At 40.8% G+C, this 27,533-nt stretch overlaps 1 protein-coding gene across 6 annotated transcripts in view; it reads left to right on the forward strand.

The window, feature by feature from the left end:
- PCSK5 (proprotein convertase subtilisin/kexin type 5) overlaps positions 1–27,533 on the forward strand; it is a 151,078-nt gene that overhangs the window by 20,177 nt on the left and 103,368 nt on the right. For 5 of the 6 annotated variants that reach the window (XM_081930472.1, XM_081930474.1, XM_081930471.1 and 2 more), the window contains exons 2-3: positions 1,734–1,838; positions 19,009–19,122. In XM_081930472.1, coding sequence (XP_081786598.1) covers positions 1,734–1,838; positions 19,009–19,122 — 219 coding nt within the window. Of the gene's footprint in view, positions 1–1,733; positions 1,839–19,008; positions 19,123–27,533 lie in introns of those variants that run through there. The other variant, XM_081930476.1, reaches the window with a different exon arrangement.

Here is a 27,533-nt window from a genome sequence, read left to right on the forward strand (position 1 = left end):
CCTCTCCTTGCTTTTGGTTATGTGTGAGGAGCATGAACTCCTGAATGGGGCTTTTGTCAGTGCTGAGCTTTTAAGCACAAATCCTTTGCTTGATTGTTGTGAGTTATTGTGCCTAGGTGCCCACAGGCAATGTCTTGTTAGGTAGCCAATTGAAGTGAAACCTATATTGCTTATTGCTATAAGATTAGATAGTTGTATAACTTGATATTTATGATGGTATAAGAGAGCACTTCCTTTTCAATAGTTTTTTCTAATAGGATCACCTACAAAGATTGGTTAGGAGAACCACTACTGGATAGCAGGTAGTCACACATTGCTATCTCTTTGCAAGCTTTACAGCACCAACTGTGCTGTCATAACTGTCAGACATCTCTGTGACATGGACAGCATACAATGCTGGCAACACCTACCTGGTGCCTGCATTTCTTCCCCATTCTCCAGTGTGTTAAGTCTTTTGGTAAACTGGGCAGGACTGCAAAAGGAGTTCAGTTTAAATATCAAAAATTATGCCAAACCTGTGAGTGAAGAAAATGAGGAAGAAATGGTTTGGTTTCTGCATATAGTGAATACTTTGGAATGAAGATATGAAACCCGCCTCTGCAGGAAGAGAATTCCACAGCTTAGGGGCTGCCACAGAGAGCATTTCTTCTGGGCTGCCACCACCTGAACATGTAAAAATGATGGAAGAGGATTCCTACTGCCGATCTTAACACAAGAGAGTTTCTGTAGGGAAGGGGGTGGTCTTTCAAATGCCATTTAGGGCTTTAAACACTAATGTGGACATATTTAATTCAGCTGGAAAATGAATTGGCAACCAACACAACTGTTTTAAAGCAGGGGTTATATAAGTTTGAAATGGAGGCTTTCAAACCCCCGAGGCTTGTCTTTTAACCTCATGCTTTGTAAAGGTCTGAATATTTATAATGCTGGAATTGTCAGTGGTATTCTTATTTTTTAAATTATATCTAAAGTGAATCTATAATTTTTAACACATGTTCATTTAAAAAGATGTGTGCTGGTTTCCTAATTTTTAATAAAAGGAATAATCTAAAGTTCTAATAGAATTTATTCCTTGTGATACTTCAGATGGATTTTGTTTTGTGAACTAATGATATAAAAGGCTGAATATAGTACCTTTTACAATAAATTTCCTTGAGCGTACTGGATAGCAATACGGCATAATGATTAGAGTGTTGTACTATGACCTGGGAGACGGGGCTTGATCCCTACTCAGCCATGCAGCTCACTGGCTGACCCTGGTAAGAGATTTCTTACCACCTCACCATTTCTTAGCTAACCCATCTCCCAGGGTTGTTGTGAAGATGAACTGGGCAGGAGGAGAATCGTGTATGCCACCTTGAGCTCCTTGGAAGAAAAGAGTGTCTGTGAGAGAGAGACTGATTATTTTTATGCTTTTTTGTGAAAATAGTTGGGTGATAATTTGTACAAAATTACTTAAAAAGCTGCATATAAATTAGACATTAAAAAGATAGAGACAGACAGAATAAGCAGCTCAGTTATAATATATGGTTATACAGCTATGCCTTGAGGACAGTCCATCCATCTCATATCATATGTCCTTTTGAAAGATGAGCGCTGAGGATCAAGTAAAACAGCAGGAAATTGCATAATTTATAGTGCTGGTTTTCTTAAAAAAAACAACCCAGACAAACTGTTTTTAATAAGTTAAATCTCCCTCTTTTCTCCCTCTCCACTTTCCCCCCTCTCTACAGATTGGAGCACTGAAGGATTACTACCACTTCTACCATAGTAAAACGATTAAAAGGTCAGTTCTCTCAAGTAGAGGTACTCACAGCTTCATTTCAATGGAACCAAAGGTAAGATAACACAGCTAGCCAGTCATATAAGATGCAAGCACTTACATTTTTAATTTGAAATTTTACACTAGGAGACATTTACCTGGATGGCATCTAAGATTTCAAGAGCTGACATATTATCTGTTCATTGAGCTTCTGCTTCGCATTAGGATATAATGAAGACAATATTGTATTATTAACGGATGTGCTGTCCTAAGATGTACAACCTAGTTCATAAGGGACTGGCGTATGTATCTGGTGATCTGTAGATCAACCTTCACTAATTTAAGCAGCCTCAAATTAGTATAATAGTTTCTTGGTATACTCTTTGCAAGTAGTAGCCATGTCTTAGAATGAAGAAATATACCTTGTGACAGTAGATGGTACTGCTATGCAATCTCAAGAAACTGCATGTTGTACAGCAGTTGTTCTGGCTGGGTTACAGCCTTTGGCACAGTGTAGCAGATGTAGGTGCATTGCACCTGAGTTCACTCAGAGGCTGCAGTCCTGAAACCATTTCCTTACTTTGGAGTAGCCCAGCTGTTTGGTGAAGCGCTTTGAAATGTAAATGACTTGAGGGGTATTGCATACCAGCCACAAGTAGTTTGTGGATAAGGTTGTTAGATGTCTTCTGTTTTTTCCTAAGGAGAGCCTTCTTTAACTGCTTCACAGCAGGCAGAAATTAAACACACCAACTTTTTCTAAAATGCAGAAGATGGAAAAGTTGTGCCTCTTTAATTTCTTATTGTTATGCAACTTTACAATGTATGGATCTTCCATGGGGAAAAGAAAGATGGTACTTATTTGACGAGTTTTTGTTTAATGTATCACGAACAATTTCAATTTTTACACTTCTGTTTTTTAATAGTATATTCTGACTTCTGTTGAATTTGTAGATATCTTTTTCCTTTGTAACATACTTCTCATGATACTTTTCCATTATTATAGCTATGCCAAACTTTGGCCCTCACTTTTTCTTTTTCTTTTAGGCTGAAATGATAGACTTTCATGTGTGGGGAGGGAAGGTGTTGTAAACCTCTTCCAAGCATGCCATTTCCCAAAGGTTGTTCATAGCTGGTAACATCCACTGTGTTTCCCCTCTCAGCTACCTGTTGGCTGCCATTTCCATCACAGCCAATTAAGGAACTTGTACATTTCAGTATGTGTCTTGGTTCTAAGACCTGATATGCCAGTTGCTTGATGTCTTGAAGTACAACATGTACAGATAGCTAACTCAACACAAGGGTTATGCTCCTGGGCATAATCACTTAAAGCAATTAGGGGCGGGGGTTGATTGCTGGGCTTTGGGAAGCAGGCAGGAGAACTCTGACAGGGTCCCAAAGTCCTCCCACCTGCTTCTCAGAGCCCAGCAAGCAGCCCTCCTGCTTTGGAAAGGTACATGCTACCTGCCAGATAGCTTGCAGTAGTAATGTGGCACCGTCTTTGTCACAAGTACAAATCCTAGAGTATATGCATGTTAGTAGACCATGGAAGTGGAGGAAACCCACACCAAGAACTGTTATAAGACAGTCTCATTTCTTTGGCAAGACTTAAGCAATTGTTGGTCATTTGTTGCATGTGATCCAGTTTATTTGCATTTCACAGAATATCTTAATGTTTAACCACATGGCTAATTTTGTAGCAATGTATGCAAAATTAGCACATTGTAAACTCTTCTTTCTTTTTTTTGTTTTGTTTATCTTTCTATTAATTGTTGTGTTTTCATTCTGTTCATTAAACAAGCTAGAATTTCATATTAGAATTGCCATTTGAAAGACTTGGTTTTACTAACAACATAGGATTACTGATGGAAATGAACATAAATGTTCACTGGCGAACTGAGATCTTAACTTTTTATAAAAGCCATGTTTGACTTCTTGCATTCATAGCTCGCCTTCTTCATAATTATCCTGACTGTCAGCAGAAGGCTCAAAAGGTTCAGCCTTCATATTCTTAATTGTGCATGCATTTGTTTAAATGGCATATCAGAAAAATTTCTCTCCCTCGCTCTTTTCTAAGCCCTTTGTGAGGTTCCATTAGTCTGACAATCTCATTGTAGATTGCTGAACAAGATTCATCTACAACTTTACAATGATTCACTTCCTAATCAGTGTGACAAATAGATTAGGATTTGAAATGTAGTCAATAAGATTGCACTCATTCCTTTCCTTTTACTTAAACTGCTCATTAGACTGGCTATAAGGATGGACTATCACTTTGAGATTGCGTAGATACACTGTGCTGAAGCAAGTTGTGGAAAAAAGTAGTAATATCCATTGTCCACTTTATCCTGTTATCAGAAACCTAAGCTCCCCAAAACAGGCAGGTGTCATGTTCCAACAAGTTGCAGTGTTGATAGAAGTATTCCAAGCATCCCACATAATGTTTAAAAGACTCAGCTGCAAACCAGCAAAACTGCTGCTTGAGTCATGCATACAGGGCAGCATACAGGCTAACAGCCTTTATATACTATGTGAGACATATGGATCACCTATTTGAAGAACTGCATTTTTGTTAAACATGGCCTCGGCCTGCCTCAGATCCTCCCAGGGGAGGCTGGGGTGAAGCCAGGGCACATGTAATTAGAAGAGAGAGATGTTGCATCTCAAAGAGCAAGGATGGGGCAAGACAAGTCTGATGGTCCAGTCAATTTTTAGTGGTAAGTCATATCCAGAGGGCAGAGACTTGAAGTGCTTTCTGTGGTCTCCAAATCTGCCTCTGAACCTCTTGGAGCATCAGGGCCAGAGAACGTGACACTACCATAATTTCAAGTGGGAGAATTATGCATATAAAGGCAGATATTTTGAAGCTAAACAAGCACTGTCACTCCATATCATTCTGAAGATAATTTCGAATCCCAGCTCACCTCAAGCTGCAGACAGGGGCGTATAAGGGGGGACGGGGGGGCAGTCCACCCTGGGTGCCATCATGAGGTGGGGTGACATGCTGGCTGAATCCAAACCCCCTTTTGCACAAATAAACGCTGGTAGGACCCATAGAATCCCGTTTGCCCTTTTAAGTGTTGCCCTTTTAAGGAGGTTCCGCGGAACCTCGCAGCGGCTTTGGAGGGCAGCTATTCCTCCATCTAGCCTCACGCACCTGTGCACCAAAGCAAGTGAGCGTGAGCTGGAGCTGCTGCGTTCCTTCGCCTCCCCTGTTCATTGGTGCTTGATGCTTTACTTTATATTCACTTGCTAAGTACTGAAGATCAATGAACACAAGGTGCAGCTGCTGTATAGGGTGACATTAACTAGCACAAGGTGGTTCTATTATTAGGCCAGGCATAGGCAAATTTGGCCCTCCAGATGTCTTGGGACTACAATTCCCATCATCCCTGACCATTGGTCCTGTTAGCTAGGGATTATGGGAGTTGTAGATGATATTTTTATTAGAGGCTTATGTGAATTGCTGAAACAGGTACACAGCCTAAAAGGTAAATACAAATATATGTATATATTGCCATTTTTAGGGCAATTTCCTGTTTGCTTTGAGCCTTATTTCAAATCTCTGAATAGTTATTCTAAAATTCAGTTTACATTGCTAGACATCATGTGAGAGGAGTTTTTCAAAACAAAAATTAATCAAGAGTTATCTTAGGTCCAGTATGAGTCAAGCTGTCTGGCTTCGCCATCTTGTCAGTTGAAAACAAAGTAGCGAAAGGAATTGATTTTGATGATGTGATTTCAAAATTTGCAGAGAACAAAGTTAGGAAAAAAATGTTTTAAGTGCTTATGCTCACAATGTTAAGTAAATAAACCAGAAAATAACACTTGCAACTGTAAGTACACTATCTTAATTTTCCTTCTTTTAATAATTTCAATGTGTGTGGGGGGGGGTGACAAGAAATTTCCTTCTCTGGGTATCACCTGACCTTGCTACGCCACTGGCTGCAGATAAAGCTATAAAGGGCTGACAAGAGGGAGGGAGCCTCAGCAAAACCTACACAGGAGAGTGTAACTGCTCTCTAAAGCAACCATTCTTTCACTTAGAGAACGTAAAGAGATTGCAGATTACTATTCTGAATTAGAAGACCCTGACATGAGCAGTTAATGCGATGAAGAAGGGACAGAGTGAAATGATAACAAGGGAGAAGAAAAGGAAACAAGTAGTGCCTGCCCATCTTAGCAACTCTTCTTTTTATTAAATCAAGGAAATCAGTTCTCCTGTCATTGCCCTTCTCTTACCATGTATAACACTGCTTCTCTTGAATTTCACATATTGGTAGAAATGCTGGATTATATTGAGTAGGCCCTAGAGGGGAATGTGGGATGAAAGACTCATCTGAATGAGTCATAGGATAATACAGCATGACTCTAGAGGAGCACAGACACAGCCATATTTTCATAAACCCATTTCTGCTGTATCGTGTAGCCCTTTGTAATTAATTTATATGCATTCAACAGCTTCCTTTGGTCAAACACTGCTGTTTCCTTTTTTGCCCAGAATGTTTGGTGTGAAGCAAATAGCAGGTGTTCATGATGTGCATTTGCAATTGTACATAATCTGTATGTGAGTAGCTAGCTAGAAGAATCCCAGACAGGAAATGGAAAAGTGGATAAAGGGGCACACAAGCTCACAATGGGGACAATTTAAAGTCATCTTAAAATCAGAGCAATTGAGATGAGAGTTATGCATTTCAGTATAAAACATTTACTTATAAATGTAAAGTGCATGGAAATTATTTCATTATTTTTCATCTTGTCTTGGTACATATGTAGAATAATGTGGTGAAATTATTTGAAAAACAGCAGTTGAAGGCTTTCATATTTCAAATTTCAACATGAGACAGAATATTACAGAGACTCAGAATTACTCAAGGTGTATTTAGAGAGTTCAACAGGACCAGGTCCTAAAGGAAGGGAGGGGGGAGATTGCTGTCAGCTGCACTCTGGGAGTGTTAGGAGACTTTTTTCAGTTTATGTTGCCAGCAAAGGAAAGACGGCAAGTGGCTAATCTGGCTGACAGGTTGGGGTGTTTCAGGTTGATCTCGAAAAGGAATAAATGGAGAAATAGCTGTTTTGTATCATAAGGGGCAATAATTTGGGGGGAAAGAAAAGCTAATTTACAGAGCTGGCTGCCATAAGATCATTTAGCAGAGGTGAGAGAGCAAGGGAACATGTTGGAAAGAAATTATGCAGAATGCACTAGGAATGTGAAAAGAGCAAAGGGCTAGTTTTACAGGGGTCCAACAGTCCCTGAATTCAGAATTTGCATAACAACTTGAAATAAAGGCATGTATCTGCCTTTTAATACTGTATATTTAGAGTTACTTTCATGATTAGGTTATTTAGCTAATTCTAAAAGGAAAGTGCTGGTTGAAACTCTTACATTTGCGTGTCGAGGTCCCCAGGTCCACCCCAATAACTCACACATCACACAGAATTTTTGTTTAAGGTTTTTGGCATAATTTTGGCCACAACTTTATTAAAATACAAATTTGTGAGTGGTTGCTTAGGCATTGGTTGCCCCCACCATGGGGGACAGACTGACATTCCGCACGATGCGAAAGTCAGAATGGGGGAATACACTTGGGGGTTACGCGGAGCAGGGAACCTGCCCTCACCCCAAATGCAACCAGGAGCTCATTGCTATGGCCCGAGCCCCCTTGACAGAGTGGACAAGCAATAGTTAGCCCCCAATTCCTTTAACGGAATCCCTTGCAGCAGCAGCATTAGAGGGGCAGGCACAGCCAATCCATGCCCCTCAACCAACCAAACCATAAACCAATGCCTAACCGCCACCGAGCACTCAAGCTCACCACCAACCACTCACAGCTGCAACCCCACCTTCAAACCCAACACAACAGAATTTAACCTTGTGTCATTTCCCAACGGGGAAAGATGCACACCATCGTCCCTGAAAAGGACGGCCTCCTTGAAGGTGATATTGGGGTGCGCAATCACGGAACCACCATGAGCAATGACTGTTTTCATTGCCACCTTATTAATGCGCTTTCTGGCTCCTTCAGTGGCAGCTGGACAGCGACTGCCACACCAGGTGCGCCTCTGCAGCAACTGGGACCAAAAAACTTTCACACCCAGTAAAACTCTGCCAATTCAGCCAGGTCCTTTTGAACTGTAAAACGTAAAGAACAACAGTCCGTGGCAGGCAGATCATTTTCCCCTAACTGCAGCACGATAGCTGTAGGGGGCCCCTCCAACCTCACATGCTTCCGAACAAGGGGAAGCAATTCGGCCCACAGCATTCCACGCCTGGACAGCCAAGACATTTGCGCGTGTTGAGGAAGGCCAAGACTGTCTAAGTTACTTCAAGCCAGGGATGCCATAATTTGAAGAGCAAAAAGAGGACACATTTGCCAACTTCTACTTTTAACTGTGGATCACTATGACAACTCTCATTTTAAATACCCCTACTACTTGGGCATAGCCAGGATTTTTGTTAGGGGGGCAGAACCACAGTTAGTTGAGTATTTCTATTGATTGGGAGGGCAGCTGCCCCCTGGCTATGCCCATTCCCTACTATATGTAGGCTGTAGAAGCTGTGATATACTGCTAGTAGCAAGGTGCCGTTGCTGCTGACTTTGCAGCTGACTTCAGAATAGTACACTAACAGTAGGTGTCTGAGAATAGACACCACAAAGCCACAGCTTCCCATTTTGAAGGATTTAGGCACTAAAGAAGTGACAATTTCCCAGCCTTTCTCCCTCCCTTGCAATGCACCCACAGGGGGTTTGAAGATGCCTCTACCTGCCACCCCTCGAAGAAGCCGGGGCACAACAGAGCTTCTGTCCTATTTATTTTTTTCCCCTTGGAAGAAGGGAGACAGAGAAAGGATGGAGAGGCCACATGTCCCAGGCTTGATGCAGGCCAGGACTGGCGGGGAAGAGATGGGCGGGGAAGGAGCCGCCCTCCAGCGGAGGATCCTCGCAGCCGTGGAGCCTTAGAGCCTGGCCTCTCCTCCCCTGGGGTTGTGTCTGCCTGCTTCCCTTGCGCCACACAGCAAACATTGTTTCCTCTGCCACCTCTTCCCTTAGACTGGCTAAGCGACCTTTCCTGTTCCCCCTTTCTGTCCGTGGATTAATAGTACTTGATGACCTTGGGGGACAAGGTGTGGGCAAGGTGTTTTGGTATTTGGAGATGCTTCTGCAAAACTCATTGTGGTGCTAAATGATGTTTGCAAAGCATTATGCTTTCTGGGCTATTTAGTCACCAATGGAACGCATTAAAATGATGTACGTATGCTGTGCCCTAGGGGCATTTAATCTCATGAGTTAATAATGTAATCCTACTATTACCTTAGTATAAATGCTCGGACACTAGAATACCTCTTATGAATACATGCTTGTGTTTCCTTGAGCAGAATTTAACTCAGTGCATGATTTGTCAGTAGAATAATTTATTTTGTAAATGATCTAAGGATACTTAAAATTAGTATATGCTGATTTATGGCATATATATATATGGCCTGAGCTGTAATGCTAGGCTACGTAGAAAAGAAATCAGTTTGATGGCTCAACCATTCCTTTAATATAATATTAACACATTTTTGAACACAAAAGCTCAAAGCATTTCTATTTCAGAATCTGAACCCCCAAAGTAATTGAAAAGGGCAGATTATTAAAATTACACCTCTGAAATACCTTTGATTCTTCATCAGATAATTTGTATTTCTAAAATGATGTTTGCTTGATAACATATATTAGATAAAATTATGGGGCTTTGCTTTAGTTTGATAAAAAGTTAATATGAACTTTACAGTGCAATGGGAGGTTCATGGATCAAACATCAAATGTGCAATAAATCAAATGATGTGATCATAAAACAGGAAAATAATGGAAGGTTTTCAGATTCCCCCTCATTCCTTTTTAATTCTTTAGCAATGCAGAGCTTTTCACTGGAACTAGGGGAACGCCATGGCTTTGCAGATAAAGAAGAAGCAGGCTGTGCTGGACAACTAAGCAAAATCAGCTTTACTCCATCCCACAGTTAGCCATCTCTCTGGATCTCTGGTCATCCATATTCCTCTTAGAGAACTACTGAGAGAGGGGGCAGTGTAAAAAGAGACCCTGGGCCATTTTTGAGGCTCTTATCAGGGCCATGTTAAGTATCGTGATTTAGTTTACTGAAATTGAGAGTCCTTAAATGCACAGCTTTCCAAACTTGTGTGACGACACGTTAGTCTGTCAATGCTGTGTGTAGGTGTGTGACATGAATGCTCCCTGCACTCCTCCCAGGGCTGGAAAGGGATTTGTTTAACCTCTGATTTGCTAGTAAAATTGAATTACTGTGTGGCTAAAATGATGCATGTCTGAAAAGCATGTCACCGACATTGTTGTTGCTGTTTAGTCGTTTACTTGTGTCCGACTCTTCATGACCCCATGGACCAGAGCACACCAGGCACTCCTGTCTTCCACTGCCTCCCAGAGTTTCCTCAAATTCATGTTGGTCACTTCTATAACACTGTCCAACCATCTCATCCTCTGTCATCCCTTTCTCCTTGTGCCCTCAATCTTACCCAACATCAGAGGTTTTTTTCCAGAGAGTCTTCTCTTCTCATGAGATGGCCAAAGTATTTGAGCCTCAGCTTCAGGATCCGTCCTTCCAGTGAGCACTCGGGGTTGATTTCCTTCAGAATGGATAGGTTTGATCTTTTTGCAGTCCATGGGACTCTCAAGAGTCTCCTCCAGCACCACTTGTGTGAATACTTGACTGTAATGGCTGCATTTCCAAGAACAAATTCCTGTTGGCCAAACCATTGATTTAAGGCTAAACAAAGACACACAGATATCAAAGTTCAGCCGAAGTACAGCAAAATCCAGCCTAAAATTGGATGCTGTGAAGAGGCACTAGTCATCACAGGACAACACAGGAGTGGTTTCCATAGTCAAATAAGAAAAATAGGGCAGAATAATTTATCAGATCTAACCTATGCCCTTCATGAAATCTACAAGATTATTAGCAATAACTTCAGCTGGTTTTTCTCTTTTTGAGCCTTTCTCCAGAGTGAAGGGGTGGAGATACTTGGCTCACAGTGATCTGCACACAGAATACTGCTGTTCTGTGATGATACTGGGGAACTGCTGAACTGAATTGTCTGCTTTCAGCCACAGTCAATTTCACCCTTCTGACAAAGATAATCCAATTCCTGGTCCAGGGATTTCATAATTTTTTCTTGAGCCTTCTTGACTTTATTGTGATCAACTCTTGTTCAGTGATCAAGTCAGCATCCATAAAGGTAGCAGTGGTGATGGCAGCTGTGGCAAGCTGTGGCAATCTGATGCTCTGCATGGCAACTTTATGTACTTCTGCTGTATTGTACTCTATTTTTCTTAGAAGTGGAAGGCGCACTTGGTTTTCCTAATGTCAGTTCATAACTTCCATCTTGGTCGTCAGCTGTTTGGGGGGGGGGGTTATCATCAGCAGAGAAAATAATTGCATTTGATGCAACCTGCTTGCTTCTCTGCTTATATTCAGCAAGCCTTCTCCTCTTACCACTTCCGCGTTTTGGCATATTTGTTATGCTCAGGCATATACAATATAACTAAAAGTACTTGACAATAATTTTTAATGATTTTTCTGCAATTTTACACACATTTTTTTCACACTTTTTTAATAAGACAAGTTTAAAATTATTGAGAATTCCACAAAAATGCAAATTAGCCAATATTTTTATGTGGTTATTTACCAAGTAAAACTAAATTGCATTAATTTAACCAAAACATATTTTAAATTCCTAAGTCAGCTTTTTAACACCCCTAATTTTTGAAATTTGAAAAATTCAACACACCCTAATCCCTGAATTTTGTTACCGTGAAGGGGGGGACTCTTAATGCTTTTTTCTACAAATTTTCCCTTTCATTTTGTCCCCCCCCCATCTTTCCTTCAATATAAGCACAGCTGCCATCGCTTTTTTCTTCGCAGGATTACTGTGTTTGCACACAGAGTGTTTATCTTTTAATGCTCCTTCCTCATGTTAAGTTTCCTTTTCTAACTTGAAACAATTCTGGTCTTTGAACTTCTCTAAGCAGAGAAACCTTATCCATAGTTTTCTGTCTGTGTATCATTTCCTTATTTATTTAGTGTTTTAATCTTTATACATTTTACAAATTTGTTCTTCATCATTCCCCCCCCCTCCCTCTCCCTCTCTCTCTCTCTCTCTCTCTCTCTCTCTCTCTCTCTCTCTCCCCTTTGCAGGTTTCTGTTCTTCGTTATGCAATATTTCCTACCATATTTACTCTGCTATAGTTTCTCCCTCAGTCTGTGGCTCAGTCTGTATCTCCACATAAGAACATGAGGAGAGCCTGCAGGATCTGTCCAATGGCCCGTTCTGTTCAGCATCTTGTTCTCACCGTGACCAACTAGATGACTTTTCAAAACCAGGAAGCCAGATCTGAGCCTAAGAGCCCTCTCCCTCCTGTGGCTTCCAGCCACTGGTATTCAGAAACCTCATTGCCTCCAGCTGTAAAGGCACTGAGCTGAGCATCAAGGCTAGCAGCTATGATAGCCTTAGCCTCCATGAATTTGTCTAAGCCTCTTTTAAAGCCAATATCAGGCAGAATCTACATTGCTTATGGACAATTACCTGCAGTTGTTCACACTATTTTTTTCAGTTGTCAGTGACTGTCTCCAATTAACACTCTCCTCACTCGTCTCTCTGTCCATGAAATACCTTAAGGATGAGTTGAATTCTCACTTCTTTTGCATTACATTCTGTTTTTCTCTTTTCCCCAACCTGTTTTTTAAATTAATCTCTTCTTCTTTGATTGATTGATTTCTTCTTTAATTGCTTTCTTTCTTCTTTGCTTATTTTATCAACACGCAGATCTTTCTTCTTCAGACATTCACAGTTTTGCTTCCTACTTCCAAGGTATTCAACAGGTATTTATTTTTGTCTTTTATTTGGCCTCCCCACACAGTAAACACTTCACTGGCTGGTGGAATAATGTTTTTCAAAATATACTAACATGTGTATTCTGGATTTTTGTTTGTTTGTGTTTAGTGTTTTTCTTTTTGTCCATACATAATTACCTGAAGCAATGGAAGCATTCCATAGAAAACAGAAGGGACTCCCCCGCCAAAATGCTATCAACATGTATACATTAAGTCATAGTGGGGATGGATCCTTGCCTAGAATAGGTGATTCCAAACAGTCCCAACTGCCTGGCTATAAACAAAATAGTGTGGGGTTTATTTGGGTTAAATCTCATTGTCAGAGGTCACTTCCAGATTACGTCTTTATTGAGTATCTGATCCTATTTGTGTACGTGGTCATCAGGTGCACCAGGTTCTGCCCAACATGGGAGCGCAGTGTGCATGTGATGTCACAGTGGGAGAAGGCCCAGTGGGGCCTAGTGGCAGCCTGGGAGGTGCTTGACTGGACCCACCTAGCTGCAGAATATTGAGGGGGGCCTCATCCTCCATGGCCCTGCATAGATGGCACACCTAGTGGTCATTATATGATGCTATGCCAAGTAGGGCTGGATGATATATTGGAAAATTGTCTGAACCCAGTATGGTGTTCAGATCGCAATACCGATTTCAGACATTTTGAGCTGGCAATACATGGTGATGGCCCCGAAGCCATAATGTATTCCTAGCTCAAGTTGCTTGCGGACAGGTGCAAAGGTGCAGGCAGGCAGACGGAGCCCGAGAAGGTGCTTGGCTGGAACCTTTTGAGGCTCCACCTGCCTGCCTGCCTCCACCTGAGCGGTCAGGGGAGGAAAAGGGAGTCCGCCCAGGTGGAAGCAGGCAGGTGTACAGAGCCTGAGAAGGTTCTGGCCATGCACCTTCTCGGGCTCCGTCTGCCTGCCTGCCTGCACTTTTGAGGAAGCTCCTGTGCCCCTCTGACTTACATGAGCCGGAGCAGTAGGGGGGGCTCGCTTCCCACTCCCCAGCTGAGCAGTTTAAGGAAGCCCCACCCCTCCCTCTTGTGTGAGCTGGAGCAGTATGGAGGCTTGCTCAGCTGTAGGTCTGAGTAATGTTTCTCAGCTGCCTTTTCGTCCCCTAAGGTGGGGAGAAACAAACATCTGAGATACATTCCAGACATTGTGGTATATTAGCATATTGTGATATTTAGCTGTTAATATATCACAATGTTGAAAACCATATATCGCCCACTTTCCAATGCATTCATTCACTTCACTTATTTACTAAGTAAATAAGTAACTCCAAGCTTTTGGGGAAGCAGGTTTGTTGTGTGAGAGTTCCAAATCAACTTAAGTGTGTGGCCTGAACTTGCCAATATGTGATTTAATCGGACCTCAAAATAGCAACAGCCTGAAAGTGTTGTGTTTCTCTTGTAGGACTTAAAAGGCCCCCTCTCTGTGGTTTTCAAAGCAGCAACCACGTTAGTGGTTGGTGAGTTGAGGCAAGAATGCTATGTTGCTACACTACATTGCTAGTGCAACAAAGAGATCTGGATTTGGTCCATTGCTGAATCATGTGATGGCAGCAGTGCTGGTTCAGGATCAAACAGATCCTTTGCCAGGCAAACACTGAGATGCTATGGTGGAGGCTGGCAGAACAAGGCTTGTTGGATGGACACCTTTGCCTCAACCGAACCTTTCCACTCTGGTGGATTGGGGTTTTGGATTGCAGCCTTGGTATATTGTAAGCCTTTATTTCCTAAGAGCAAGTTGATGACTCAAGGGGACTGCTTTGCTTTAGGAAAGATTGGATCTTATTCTGTTTCTCTTTTTTTCTTTTAATGTCCCTTTTAATGTTAACTTGTGACAATTCTTATCCACTAGAAGAGTGTTTATAAAATACTGCATTGAATACAAAAGCGATCTCTGAGATTACAAGACTGGAAATAATGTATTTTAAACAATTATTTAGATTTCAATCTGGCTTGGCTTTGATTTCTAGACATTCAGGAAATAGAAATATAGAACTTTTGGAATTGAACTGAATGAGAAAATATGCACAATTACTCCTACAGCTAAGTGTGACATTATGAAATGTTTAAATGTGAAGAAGCCTTGTTTTTGCAGCCTCTCATTTTCTCCAGAAATGAAAATCTGTATAATCAATTACTCCATATATTTTCTTCTTCTTCTTCAGGGCGTATGAGCTTCAAACTATTGATATTTCAAAAATGAAAACACTTTTTAAAAAACACTTTAAAAATACCACCTATTAGAGAAATGTGTCCATACATCCATACAATATTCATAGGAAACTACTGACATTACTAGAAAATAGCTGCTAAGACTAAAACCCACAGACACTTATTATATTCAACTTAGTTACTCTGTGGACTCAGTGCAAATTTAAGACACATTTTATAAATTGAAGACAGTGATTCTCTGCTTTAGCTCCACCTATATAATCAGTGCAATTACAAAAAAATTAATAATTTTAAAACTATGGTAACCCAGCACACGGCGAAACTCACTTAAAAATCAAAAAGAATCCCATATGACTTTGAACACATACAGTTGGCTAATTTTTTTTGCAACTTTCTTTACTAATTTATACCCAGCTGGGAATAAATTTATTTTGATTATCAGCATTTTATCAGCTTTGCTCAAATATTAGGAATTGTAGAAAATAAGACAAGATAACATACGGGCCAACACATGCCAAAACAGACTGGTTTTGGCTACCTTTAAGTACTGTGGAGCAGTATGTAGGTTTTAAATTTTTGGCTAGTATGTTATTACTAGGGGCTGCATCATTGCCCACTTTGCTCCCCATGCCCCCATTATTCCCCCTCCATTTACCCCCTAGAGCATGGAGGTCTAACATCTCAGACCAAGTGGGCCATAAAAGTACTTTGATACAAAACCTGTGATCTGTGCACTGAATTAAATTCCCATATTCTAAATTAAAGAGTTCACAATATAGTTAATATTATTTAAAACACACAATTAATATATTTAATTGAAAATGTAATTAAACTAATTATATTTAAAATATTTATTTAAAAGAATAATACACAAACATATGTATGCACTTTTGTTAACAACATAGACATTGAATCCCTGTCAGGATAAAAAGGAGGGGTTTTAAGAATTGTAATAGTGATATCATTATCATCATTATTATTTTAGAAGGCTTCTAGCAAAAATGATTCATGCCTCCTGTGAAGCCAGTAAATAAATGCAGCCCAAGAAGAAGAGTGCACGGGGGGGGGGGGAGTGGCTCCTGGAGCCGCCGCCTGGCCATAGCAGGTGGGAGTGGCCTGGTGGCAGAAGGTGCCACTGGACTGAGAGCTCGTAGGGCAAAGTGAGGGGCTTGTTCAGCAGGGAGAGGCAGCCAGCTGTGTTGGGGTGGGAAGAGAGGAGGAGGAGGCACTACTGTAGCAGCAGCAGTGAAGGAGGAGGAGGAGGAGCAGGGCAGACTACATGGCTGCTGAGGCAGGTGATGCTCAGCTCCACTCTGCCAGGTGAGCAAGTGAGCAACAGTCTACCACTGCTGTTGTGAGTGGCACACGGGAGGCAGCTCCAGAGCAGCTGTACCTCCACTGCCACCATTGGGGGATCAAAGCAGTGCAGCACGGACTCCCTTCCTTGGCCATGGAGGATCTCCACAAGGACACTGCAGGACAGCATGGCCTGCAGGCCCCCCTTCCCTTGTCCACCAGGGGCTGCCAAAAAAGGCCTCCCCACCCCACGCAACTTCTAAACTCACTTTTCACTTTCCCGACCACATTTCTGAAGCCACTTTTCTTTTCTGCATCCTTGCTTTGTGACCCTGTTTTCACCTTCAGCCCCATGTCTATAGTTGACCCCCTCATTTTGGGCAACCTCCCTTGCACATAGACCACACCCATTGTAACCTCCCGCATACCCACCAAGCACTTTTTCCATCTTCCACCCAACTTTGAAGCCATCATCCCCTCCTAGTCTTCAGATCCTTTCACCCCCTTGCTTTCATCTTTAACCCCATTCCCAAGCCTGCTATTCCCTTCTCTTTTTGCAACCTCCTTTGCTCTCCCATTTTCACCTTTATTTCCTTTCCCCGCCTCCTTACTTTTCACAACTCTCCATTGCGCACAGATCACCCCGTTCCCACCTCTCTCCCGTTCTGCAGCCTTCTTTGCACCCACAACTGATGCTAATATATGCAGATGAATAGGATTTTAAGAGCAAAGCTTTTAGTTTATTAAGTTAGAGAATGTTAGTTTAAGTTGATGGATGTTGTACACATGTGGGTGTTTGCTTGCTAATAAAATATCTTTTCTAAATTACTGCACTGAATTTGGAACTTCATGCTGAAGATAATGCATGGTACCAGGAGTGAAATTCAGGATTGTGGGAAGGTGCTATAGAATATTTGAGGGCTCTTTATCTCTCTCACATAAGGAAGCTAAGGATTGGAAGAGTTTCTCACTTCTCCCTCTACTCAAACAATGGTAGAAGTTTGAGAAAAGCAAGAGTGGAGGGACACAGATGAAAAAAAATGTGTTTTTTTAAAAAATGGCACACAGTTGAGTAAAGCAGGAATGGAGGAATACTGAGGACTTGTTCAAACTGTTGCTTTTTTTAAAAAAAAAACAAGTAGAAATAGCAGAGATGGGTATAACACAGAAGCTAACACCAAAAGGCTCAACGCAACAGAGCCTTTCCTAATTCAGTTCTTGCAATCGTTAGTCTACTCAAATCTCTATGGCATGAGGGAGAATTTATGGGCGCTGAAGGGATGTGTGCATGTAGGAGCCACTGCCAGTTGTGCACGGCGGCCTCTGTATTCTAAGTGATGCTGCAGGCAGTTGACATACTTGAAAGAAGGCCTCTCATGTTCAGATTACACAGGACACATAAGGAATCAGTAGTGTTTATTATTTTGTAGGAAACACTGGAAAAATCAAATGTGCATTTGTCCTTTGCTGCTGTGTGTTGGTTTTCTCAACCCTGAATGAACTCTGCTTGCAGCTTCTATTGCCGACCTTAAAAAGTCACCCTGCACAAGGGTTGCAAAATCCTGTAAATCCAAACTGGGATATTTACGGGAAAGGTCGATAGGTTTGCAGAATAAAGTGCAGTAAATTTCCTGTAAATATACCGTATGTCAGCTACTCCGTAAGCCTCAGAACTTCCTTTGACAGAAGTTAAAAAACCCCCACCATGAAACATTTGTATTGCAATGTGATTCAGAGATGCATTTCTTAGATATAATATGAAAAGAACAGGTTAGCAACTGTTCTGTGCTACACTTTATAGAAAATAATCTATAGTGGTTTTGATGTGCTGTATGTGGGTGGTGATTATATTTCTTTTTTAAAATGAGAGACTATTGTTATTTTGATTATATGTTCTGTTTTGTTTTCTCTGCTCTCATCAATATCTAATCTTGTAACATATACCAAAAGGTTTCATTGTGGCTATGGTAATATTCCATTCAAAAGAAAGAGAATAAAAAATAGGTAGCAATTCACTTCAGAAGTGATTGTTTATCAAACTTCAAGCACAGCTGAATGTTCAGAAGCATTTTAAAAATAAAACATTTTCCAGGAAAATAAAGAGCTGAACAATGAGCAACAGGTTAAATTACAACAGGTAACTTAAAAGGGATGCCAAACAGAAGATGATCAAGGTTCCAGGTCATGTTTTCAAACTAAGTTACTTATTGTCAGAAACTTATTGAAGATTCTGAATTCCACAGAAAGGACTTGCAGATCTGAGTAGGCTATGTATAATTGGGATACAATAAATACGTAGAATATTTAACAAAATCATTATTTTTAAACAGACATTTATGTATCGTTTGCTATGTAGTTGACTCTCAACTTAAATGGGATTTACATTCTGGGAATAGCATGTAAAACCAAAACCGCATATAGTCAAAACACTCACTCTCTGCACCTTTGAATGCTCTTCCGAGGTGAGTGTAGTGGTGGCTGAGATTGTCTATGGTTCCCCACCCCCACTGGAAGCCTGCCCCCTTTGATTGATTGATTGATTGATTGGGAGGTAAGCAAATTAAGTACATAAGTTGCAAGTAGACTGCATTCATTCCTTCTCTGTCAAGATCTTGTGCATGTAATAATAGAAAAACCACCCTGCTGTATAGCTTGAAAGCCTGTTTTAAGAGTATTTAAGGCACTGCGCTCTCTCTCTCTCTCCCCCCCCACTTACTTTTAAGAAAAGTAGTACATCAACCTGAATTTTGCACCAAGAAATGTATTCAGCTCCTTTTTTGGAACAAACAACTGTAGATTTTATATATTTGTTTAGGATAACCATGGTGTTGTTTTGGTATTTACCACATGTTTTCCTTATTGACAGGTGGAATGGATAGAACAGCAGGTTGTAAAAATAAGGACAAAGAGGGATTACAAACCTGGTGGCATCCAACCCGTGTATTTTAATGATCCCAAATGGCAAAGTATGTGGTACATGGTAAGTTCATATAGGCTATTTCTTGACTAAAATGTTTCATGGTAAACAAAATAGAATGCCATAACTTTGTTTTATGTGAAGCAATAAAGGTTATGAAACTTGATCATATGAGCTGTTACCAATTCAGTTAGGTTTTATCATGGTAGAGGGAGACGGGAACCTGTGTTAGCAGAGAGAAATTCTTTTCTTGAAGGATGTTGCATTTATCTTTAATTAAAGCTATCATTTCTTGAGAAGAAGCATAGATCCCAGAGTGATGATATGGTACTTTTGTGGTTTTCTGACCAACATTAGTGCAAGCTTCTTCCTTTCTCCCCAAATTGGATTACAGCAATGCAGTTTATATGGAGCAAACAAAGTCTGAAAATTTCTGTAGGCGCAAAAAGCAGCCCACAAGGGTTTGGTCTGGAGTCAGCAGGTCACATAACATTATGCCAATCCTTGGTCAATATGACTAGTTGTGAAGGTTTTCTGTGCTCATTTCAGGGTTCTGGTTTTTACTCTTAAAATCCTAAAGGTCATAGTATTTCAGGAATCACCCCCTTGGTTATAAACTTGCCCAAGAAGATGATTCTGCTTTTAAGGCTGTTTTCTCTGTCCCCACCCAATCAGAAGTTTGGTGGGTAAGTACAAACGTGGAATTTGATACCGAGACATGGAATGCTGGCCTCACTATGGATATATTATCTTTCTCCATCAATGCTCACTTTAAGGAGGACATAAAGAACAGTGTAGTTTTATTAGGGATTCTTAAGGTAACACTTCTGAATGAGCCTTATCAAAGCTGTTTTTACTGTTGCTATTACCTTTCTAATTTTTCCAAATTTTTCATTTGCTGTTTTATTTGTTTATAATATTTTTTTCCATATAAAAGTCTCTGCTGTCTTTTGTTATACTTATTCTCAAGGCTCCCAAGCCCTATTCACGCATTATTAAAGTTAAAGTGTGTTGGAGATTCCAGGGGCTGTGCATGCCAACCCTGCCCCTTTCACCTTAGACCTATTAAATCAGTTGGCTTGCTTTCAAGGCTCCCTGTGATCAGGAATGCTGGTCATGTAGGGTGACTTGTAAGCTTTTCAAGCAAACATTCAGACCTTGCTGTTTAACATGGCAAGATCAAGGTGTGTGGGGGGGGGGGGCATTGCACAGCCCTGCCATCCAACATGTTTTTATTTCAAGGAACTCATTGTGACTGGATTGAGGAGGCACTTTGCTGGTAAAACAGTTGGTCTGATATTTCAACAAGTAGCTTCAGGTGCAGAAACAAACAACTTAGAAAGTTTTATTAGTAACTAGTGTTTGCATTGGTGGCTATAACAGCATTATGTTTAAAATAGTAATATACCACTATGCAGTTGTTCAGATCTTGATTAACAAATAGCCTAGCAATGAAAAGAGCTGACCTAAGTTTATTGTTCCAACTTCTTCATCAAAGACCTTTCATTCATATTTCTCAAATGATCTTTATTATAATTCTGTTGACTCCTACTATCTAAGGGACTTAGCTCAGCATGCTTTGCATGCTGCTATCTTATATGCTACTCATAAACATAGTTACTTGGAATAAATACTATTAGTCTAAATTAATTTAGGGTCACATCTGAAAATAATTTCATCTTTAGAACTGGTTCTAAGTAGAATTGCTATAGGGAAAGCAGAGTTTGGAGTGTAAGATTCTGGAGATGCTGCATTCAAATGTACATAGTATTTTGGAGTTTGGGCATACGTAGCATCATCTTTAGGGACGCGGGTGGCGCTGTGGGTTAAACCACAGAGCCTGGGACTTGCCGATCAAGTAGATAAATAGGTACCACTCCGGCGGGAAGGTAAATGACATTTCCGTGTGCTGCTCTGGTTTGCCAGAAGCGGCTTAGTAATGCTGGCCACATGACCCGGAAGCTGTACGCCGGCTCCCTTGGCCAGTAAAGCGAGATGAGCACCGCAACCCCAGAGTTGGCCACAACTGGACCGAATGGTCATGGGTCCCTTTACCTTTACCATTACCATTACCTTTACAGCATCATCTATATTCAGTGAAGTGGGGTGGGAGCTGGCGCTCAAGCCTAAATTAGATTCAAGTACAGGTTCTGGTGTGCACAAATCTGACATTCAGATGTGTGGGTGGGATGAGATGGAAAGACCAGATAGATCTTATGAAGACTCTCTAAGCCATGCTTTGATAAGTCTACCTAAGAGAAGAACTAAACAAACAACAGATTAAATGGCCTATCAGAGTATTCACATCAACTTTCTTCATCTCAAACACCATTTTAAATTGAGGCCACTCATTTATCTTTAAATAATGGGAATGATGTGTATACATTTGTACTTCTTAATGAGCAGCAGTAAATAATTTTCTAGTAAAGGGTCCCTAGAACCAATATTCATTAAACTAGCATTTTTTCACAAAAATTTGAAGAAATATGACATTTAATCTTGACTAGGGATGAATGAGCCCATTACAGTGTTAATTTGTTCCAGTTTTACATGGGGACAAAACCAGTGCTATTTTTCTAGAAAAGACCAATGCTATTTTTCTAGAGGTGTGAGAACTCACCATGAGCTCACTTTTGTTCTTTTATAATAGCAATGGTGCTCACCTGAGAGGTGCTGGAACTGAGTTCAAGCTGAAAATAAGCTTTGGACGGGACTAAGTCTGTGCTGTCCTGTTTCTGTGTGGGTTTTAAAGAGAAAATCCGTTGAAACCTGCAACGAAATATACATTTAAAATGTGGGGGAAATTACTTAAATGGTGGTCCAAGTAGTAACATTAAGCTTAGTACCTATCAGGTGATATTTTTCTCCTTGCTGAGAATGAGATGGTTTCACTTTAAATTTTTTATTGGTCTATAGTGTGTCAGACACCGGAGGAGACAATCCCCAGGAGCGGATAAGACAAGGAAAAGTCCTTGCCATCTGCTTTTTATTCAATATTTACAGTGAGAGGCTTGGAACACAGCCTCTTGGAATAATGGCGTTGTCCCAAGTGACTCTCCACTCCCCTTTTCTCCCACTTCCTCATTCGTCATTGTCATCATATCCCCTACAGGTGGCGTTGAGGGCTCTCTGCTCTACTACAGCCATACCTCGGGTTGAATGTGCTTCAGGATGAGCGCATTTGAGTTGCGCTCCGCGGCAACCTGGAAGTAACGGAGCACGTTACTTCTGGGCTTCACTGCTTGCGCATGTGCAGACGCTCAAAATGACGTCATGCACAGAAGCGGCGAAAAGCGACAGGCGCGTGCACAGACGTGCTGTCGTTGGTTACGTTTGCTTCTAGATGCAAATGGGGCTCCGGAACGGAAGCCGTTCACATCTAGAGGTACCACTGTACTTTCAAGCTCGCCAGGTTCTGGGAATGGGGTCTGGAATGCTTTCTAAAGACCCTCTGTTGCCCTACTGGTACTTCCTCTTCCTCCTCCTCTCCCATTATTTCCCAGCTTTCCCCCTCATCTGCCTCTGAGTTGTGATCTCCCTCAAACCCCTAATTCTGAACTGTTGTCTTCTTCTCTGGAAGGGTCAGGCTGGGAGGCAGTCTCCACCATTCCTCCTCTGCCCAGTCCCTGACATAGAGTGGGGTTTCACTAATTGTTGGACACTTCACTTATGACTGTTGATTTTACTTTCAGAGAAAATAATCCAACCCACTGCCCACAAACGTTTGGCAGCCCCTGACTTAGCATGATGTATGAGTCAGGTCAATGTGTGCAAAGTGTGTGTAGCAACATAACATGTTTACACACACCAGCTTTTTTGTCCTGGCATTGTAGATTAAAGTTCTTGGTGAACTTTGGTGAGCCCTAGCTCTGGCTGAAATAAAACTTTATAGTCCCAGCTATTGGTTCACTTAGAAAAAGCAGCTTACGAGAGGTCTCCCAAGCTCAATTTGTTTTATGATGAACATTTTCAGTTTTTTCACATGTGTTTCAGGAGTATGAACGGACACGTTTCTTAAAAGAATTCTTCTTGTTGTTTTTTTAAAAAATGCATGTGAACTGAATTCCTGGAGGGAGCTGCCAAAAGTTCTATTTACTGGCTTCTGAACCTGCTGAATAAAATGCCACAAGCATCTTAAACTCTGCAAGGGAGAAAGAAATGCCAAGGGTGATGGATCTTTAGCTTATCGTAGCATCAGTTTACACTGTTGATATGCCTGTGAATTCTACTGGCACTGTGTATGGCTTTTAAATGAAAAATACTGGTCTCCTCTGTTTGCTGTGGAGTATTGTTGGGGAGCTACTGTTTGAGAAGAATAACTCTAAAGCTCCCATTGGCTCATAGAACTGGTTTTACGGTTCTTTGACCCTTGGCCAGTATATTCCTTTTTCATGTTTGCTTGAGGCATTGCAAATCATGATGGCAGAGTGTGTAATAAACTGAGCTCATAGACTTATTTGCTGACTTTATTGATGTTTAGCTCCTGATCAGTATGCATTCTCAGTAACCACATCTTAGAGTTGTTAGTATGAATATCATAAGTATTTCAGAGTACAGCAGCTCATTATATACTCATTGCTGCTGCAGCAGAGAAAAATTAACATGAGTATTTAACCAATACACCTTAATGGCTCCAAAGTCCTAATAAACAGAAATTGTTGATAAATACAGACATAATTTATGTGAGGCTCTTAATTATTTCATTCCCATAAATTGCATGTATCCTTTTTCTAGAATGACAATACCATTTTGTTCATCATCGTTCAAATGACTATCTATTATAGGCAGCATTTCTGTGAGGTTTAACTATTCAAACAGAACATGACAAAGTGACATAGTATTCTTTATACACACAGCTACTTTACTCCATATTTCACTAACACAATCAAGCAAACTTTTTGTATTCAGCCAGTTTTAAAAATAAGAGAGTATTTTTTAAACCAGTCTTATTTTAGAGACATATCACTGTTTCCAGTGGCAACATATTTCTTGGGGGCCGCATGGGTGATTGCCTGCTTACCTGAGCTACAGTATGTGGCCCAAACAAATAATTATTTCAAAGTACATGAGAAGCTGCATGGTTTTGCACAAGGTACAATTTGTGGAGGGAATTTCACCCAACTGATAAAACTGGGTTCTATTCCATGGGATAAAATATGTATTTGTCAATTAATTACATCCTCATCTCTAACTCACTGAGATACAAAATACATATATAAGTACAGTGCTCATTTTGGATCATGCAGCCATTACTGTCGAGGTCAAGTGGGGAAACATATTGTCTTACAATCCAGTTTGGCAATTGGATGCTTCAGTATTGTCAAAGCAAGAAAAATTGTCAACCAAGTTAAAGGAATGCCTTTATTTGAATAGTACTCTGAATGTTAACCTTGTATGGGATTTGGGATATGGGAGGCCATGAAATCAGTTATTAGGGAAGTATATTTAAGAGAAACATAACATTTTTGGAGGCACAGAGAGGCAGATAAAGATTATTTGCTTATGGGGATAGCAAAGTTAAAAGTCAAATGCAGACACACTGGGAGTTCTAAAATTTACAAGAAATTACTACTGAAAGGTGTGCTCTAAACATTTATATGATACAGTCATACACAGTATGTGGGCCATGGAGAGATTATAATAGTTATTGATTGCTGCTTGACTGGAGATCGTGCACTTTTGAAAATCCAAGAAAGGCTTTTCACTCAGTAGACGATATGCCAACCTATGAAATATGGCACATAGCACTAACTGAGAAAATAACATCAGTGCAGTTTAGCCCAAGGTGAAATCCAGCAGGATAAGTCAGATGAGATCTGAGTCCCTTTTTTCGCATAGGAAAATTGTCACATGAGAGATTTACAGCCCTCATTTTCTCAACACTCATTCTGGAAAGCTACACTTATGCAGTGCAAGGTATTACAAGCTGTGAATGCATTGTTACGGTTTTTTGGATGCTGGTGATCCTTGTTTCAGACTCAAAACTTATTTTTGCTATGATTATTACAACATTTAATTAAAATTTTCAATAAAATAAAAATAAAAAGATTTAAGTCCAGGCTTGCCTCCACTCTGGTCGGTTCTATGTTCCAGAGAACAATGATTTAGGATATTGATAAGTTTTTTTCCAGATGAGACAGCTTCCAGCCTAAGCCAGCAACAAACAATTGCCTCTGCGGGGATGTTGTTTCCAGAAGACTGGAACAGCTAAAGAGCTCAGGGGAATAGCTGAGGTGCTTGAGAAAGGTACCTCATTCTGCTTGATGAAATCAGGTAGAGCATGTGTTCTCAGTAGGCTTGTTCTTCCCCTGAAAAGAGCAGGTATATTGTCTGGAGGTACTCTTTGATCCAGAATGGTCACTAGAGATACAGATGGCCTTCATGTCTTGGAGTGCCTTTTTCAAACTTCAGCTCTTCCCGAATAGAGATTACTGACCACAGTTGGCCATACTCTAGTGATGTCGTGTTTGTAGTATTGCAATGTGTTCTACATGGAGCTTTGTCCTTGAATCACCTGGAAGTTATAATTGGTACGGAATACAGTTGTCAGAGTACTGCTATATGACACCAATCCTGAAAGAGGTTCTTTGGATATGTATACAGTTGTACCTTGGAAGTCTAATGGAATCCGTTCTGGAAAGTGTAATGCTGGTGGTCAACAAAAGAGGTTTAAAGGCTCTCTCAAGGCAAATCTTAAAAAATGTAGTCTAAACACTGACAACTGGGAAACACTGGCCTGCGAGCACTCCAGTTGGACAACGGCCTTTATCAGAGGTGTCATGGGCTTTGAAGACACACAAACTCAGGACGCAAGGGAGAAACGTGCTAAGAGGAAGGCATGCTTGGCAAATCCACACCGTGATCAACTCCCACCCAGAAACCAATGTCCCCACTGTGGAAGGACGTGTGGATCCAGAATTGGCTTTCATAGTCACTTATGGACTCATTGTTAAAACCGTGTTTATGGAAGACAATCATACTCGGCTACGAGTGATCGCCAAAGAAGAAGAAGATATAAGGAAGGCATACCAGTGATGGTAAAGATTTTGCTCTTGTTGGAGAAGAGAAAGTTCAGGCAAGGACAGTCTGCTGACATCACTAAAGGAGAAAGAAGCTGTCTTGTGGCAGGTTTCCAAACCTTTTCAAAGGAATAGGGTTTATAATCTCACACCCTTTTCTACAGCCCAAGGTACATGGCTTGTCTGAGCCAAATAACTGAACTTATGAGTCATTTCCCTCAGTGAGCTGCCTATGGGCTAATTTCTTAGCGTTAATAGAAATGGAAGAAAGCTGCCAGATCAACTGGATATTTTGGATGAAGAAGAATAAACGGGACTCGTCGTTTATTTTATTGTAAGATAAGAGATGAAAAACCTATGAGTGGGTTGGACATTGGTCAGTGCATTCTTTTCTTTAGTTTTGGCAGCAATAGATACAAAAGTCAGATAGGTTTCTTGGGTTGACATAAAGCCCATTATTATTATTATTATTATTATTATTATTATTATTATTAATTTTATTTATACCTTGCCCATCTGGCTGGGTTTCCCCAGCCACTCTGGGCGGCTTACAACATATCTAAAAACATAATAAGAACATTGATCTTTAAAAATTTCCCTAAACAGGGCTGCCTTCAGATGTCTTCTAAAAGTCAGATAGTTGTTTATTTCCTTGACGAGGGCGTTCTACAGGGTGGATGCCACTACCAAGAAGGCCCTCTTCCTAGTTCCCTGTAACTTTGCTTCTCACAGTGAAGGAACCGCAAACAGAAGGCCCTCGGTGCTGGACCTTAGTGTCCGGGACTGAGCAATAGGGGTGGAGACTCTCCTTCAGGTATACTGGGCCAAAGCCATGTAGGACTGTAAAGGTCAGCAGCAACACTGAATTTTGCTCGGGAACATACTGTGAGCTAGTGAACATCCTTTACGACTGGTGTTATATGGTCCCGGCGGCCACTCCCAGCCACCAGTCAAGTCCCCTTCAAAGGTAGCCCCACATAGGCAGCAACATGTGAGAGGGCATTCTCTGCTGTGGCACCTGATTGTGGAGCACCCGTCCCTCACAGTTTCCATAGACACCAACCCCGATGAGTTTTAGGCATCTTTTTATTTGCCAAACTAACTGGTTAGTTGACTGGAGATGTTTTGTTTGCTGTGATATAATCTTAATTTATTATTGTAGTAGTTTGATTTTTTTTTTAGATTTTTATTTTATTTTATTATGTATTATATTTTATGTTGTACCCTGCCATGGGATTAATTTTAGTGAAGGACAGGTTAAAAATAAATAATAAAAAGTATATTTTGAGTGCATGGCAGTTTGCGGGGGGGGGGGGGGGGAGAATAACCAGCTATGTTTACGAGAAACTATGGCTGACAGGGTCAAAATACCTTGAAAATGAATCTTGAAATAGAATTGAAATCTTTATGCTATAAACTGTACAATGCCTTGGACAGACTGTCATTTAAGTAGCC

This window comes from Podarcis melisellensis (genome assembly GCF_964234715.1).
Source record: "Podarcis melisellensis genome assembly, chromosome: 11".
Lineage (NCBI taxonomy): Eukaryota > Metazoa > Chordata > Lepidosauria > Squamata > Lacertidae > Podarcis > Podarcis melisellensis.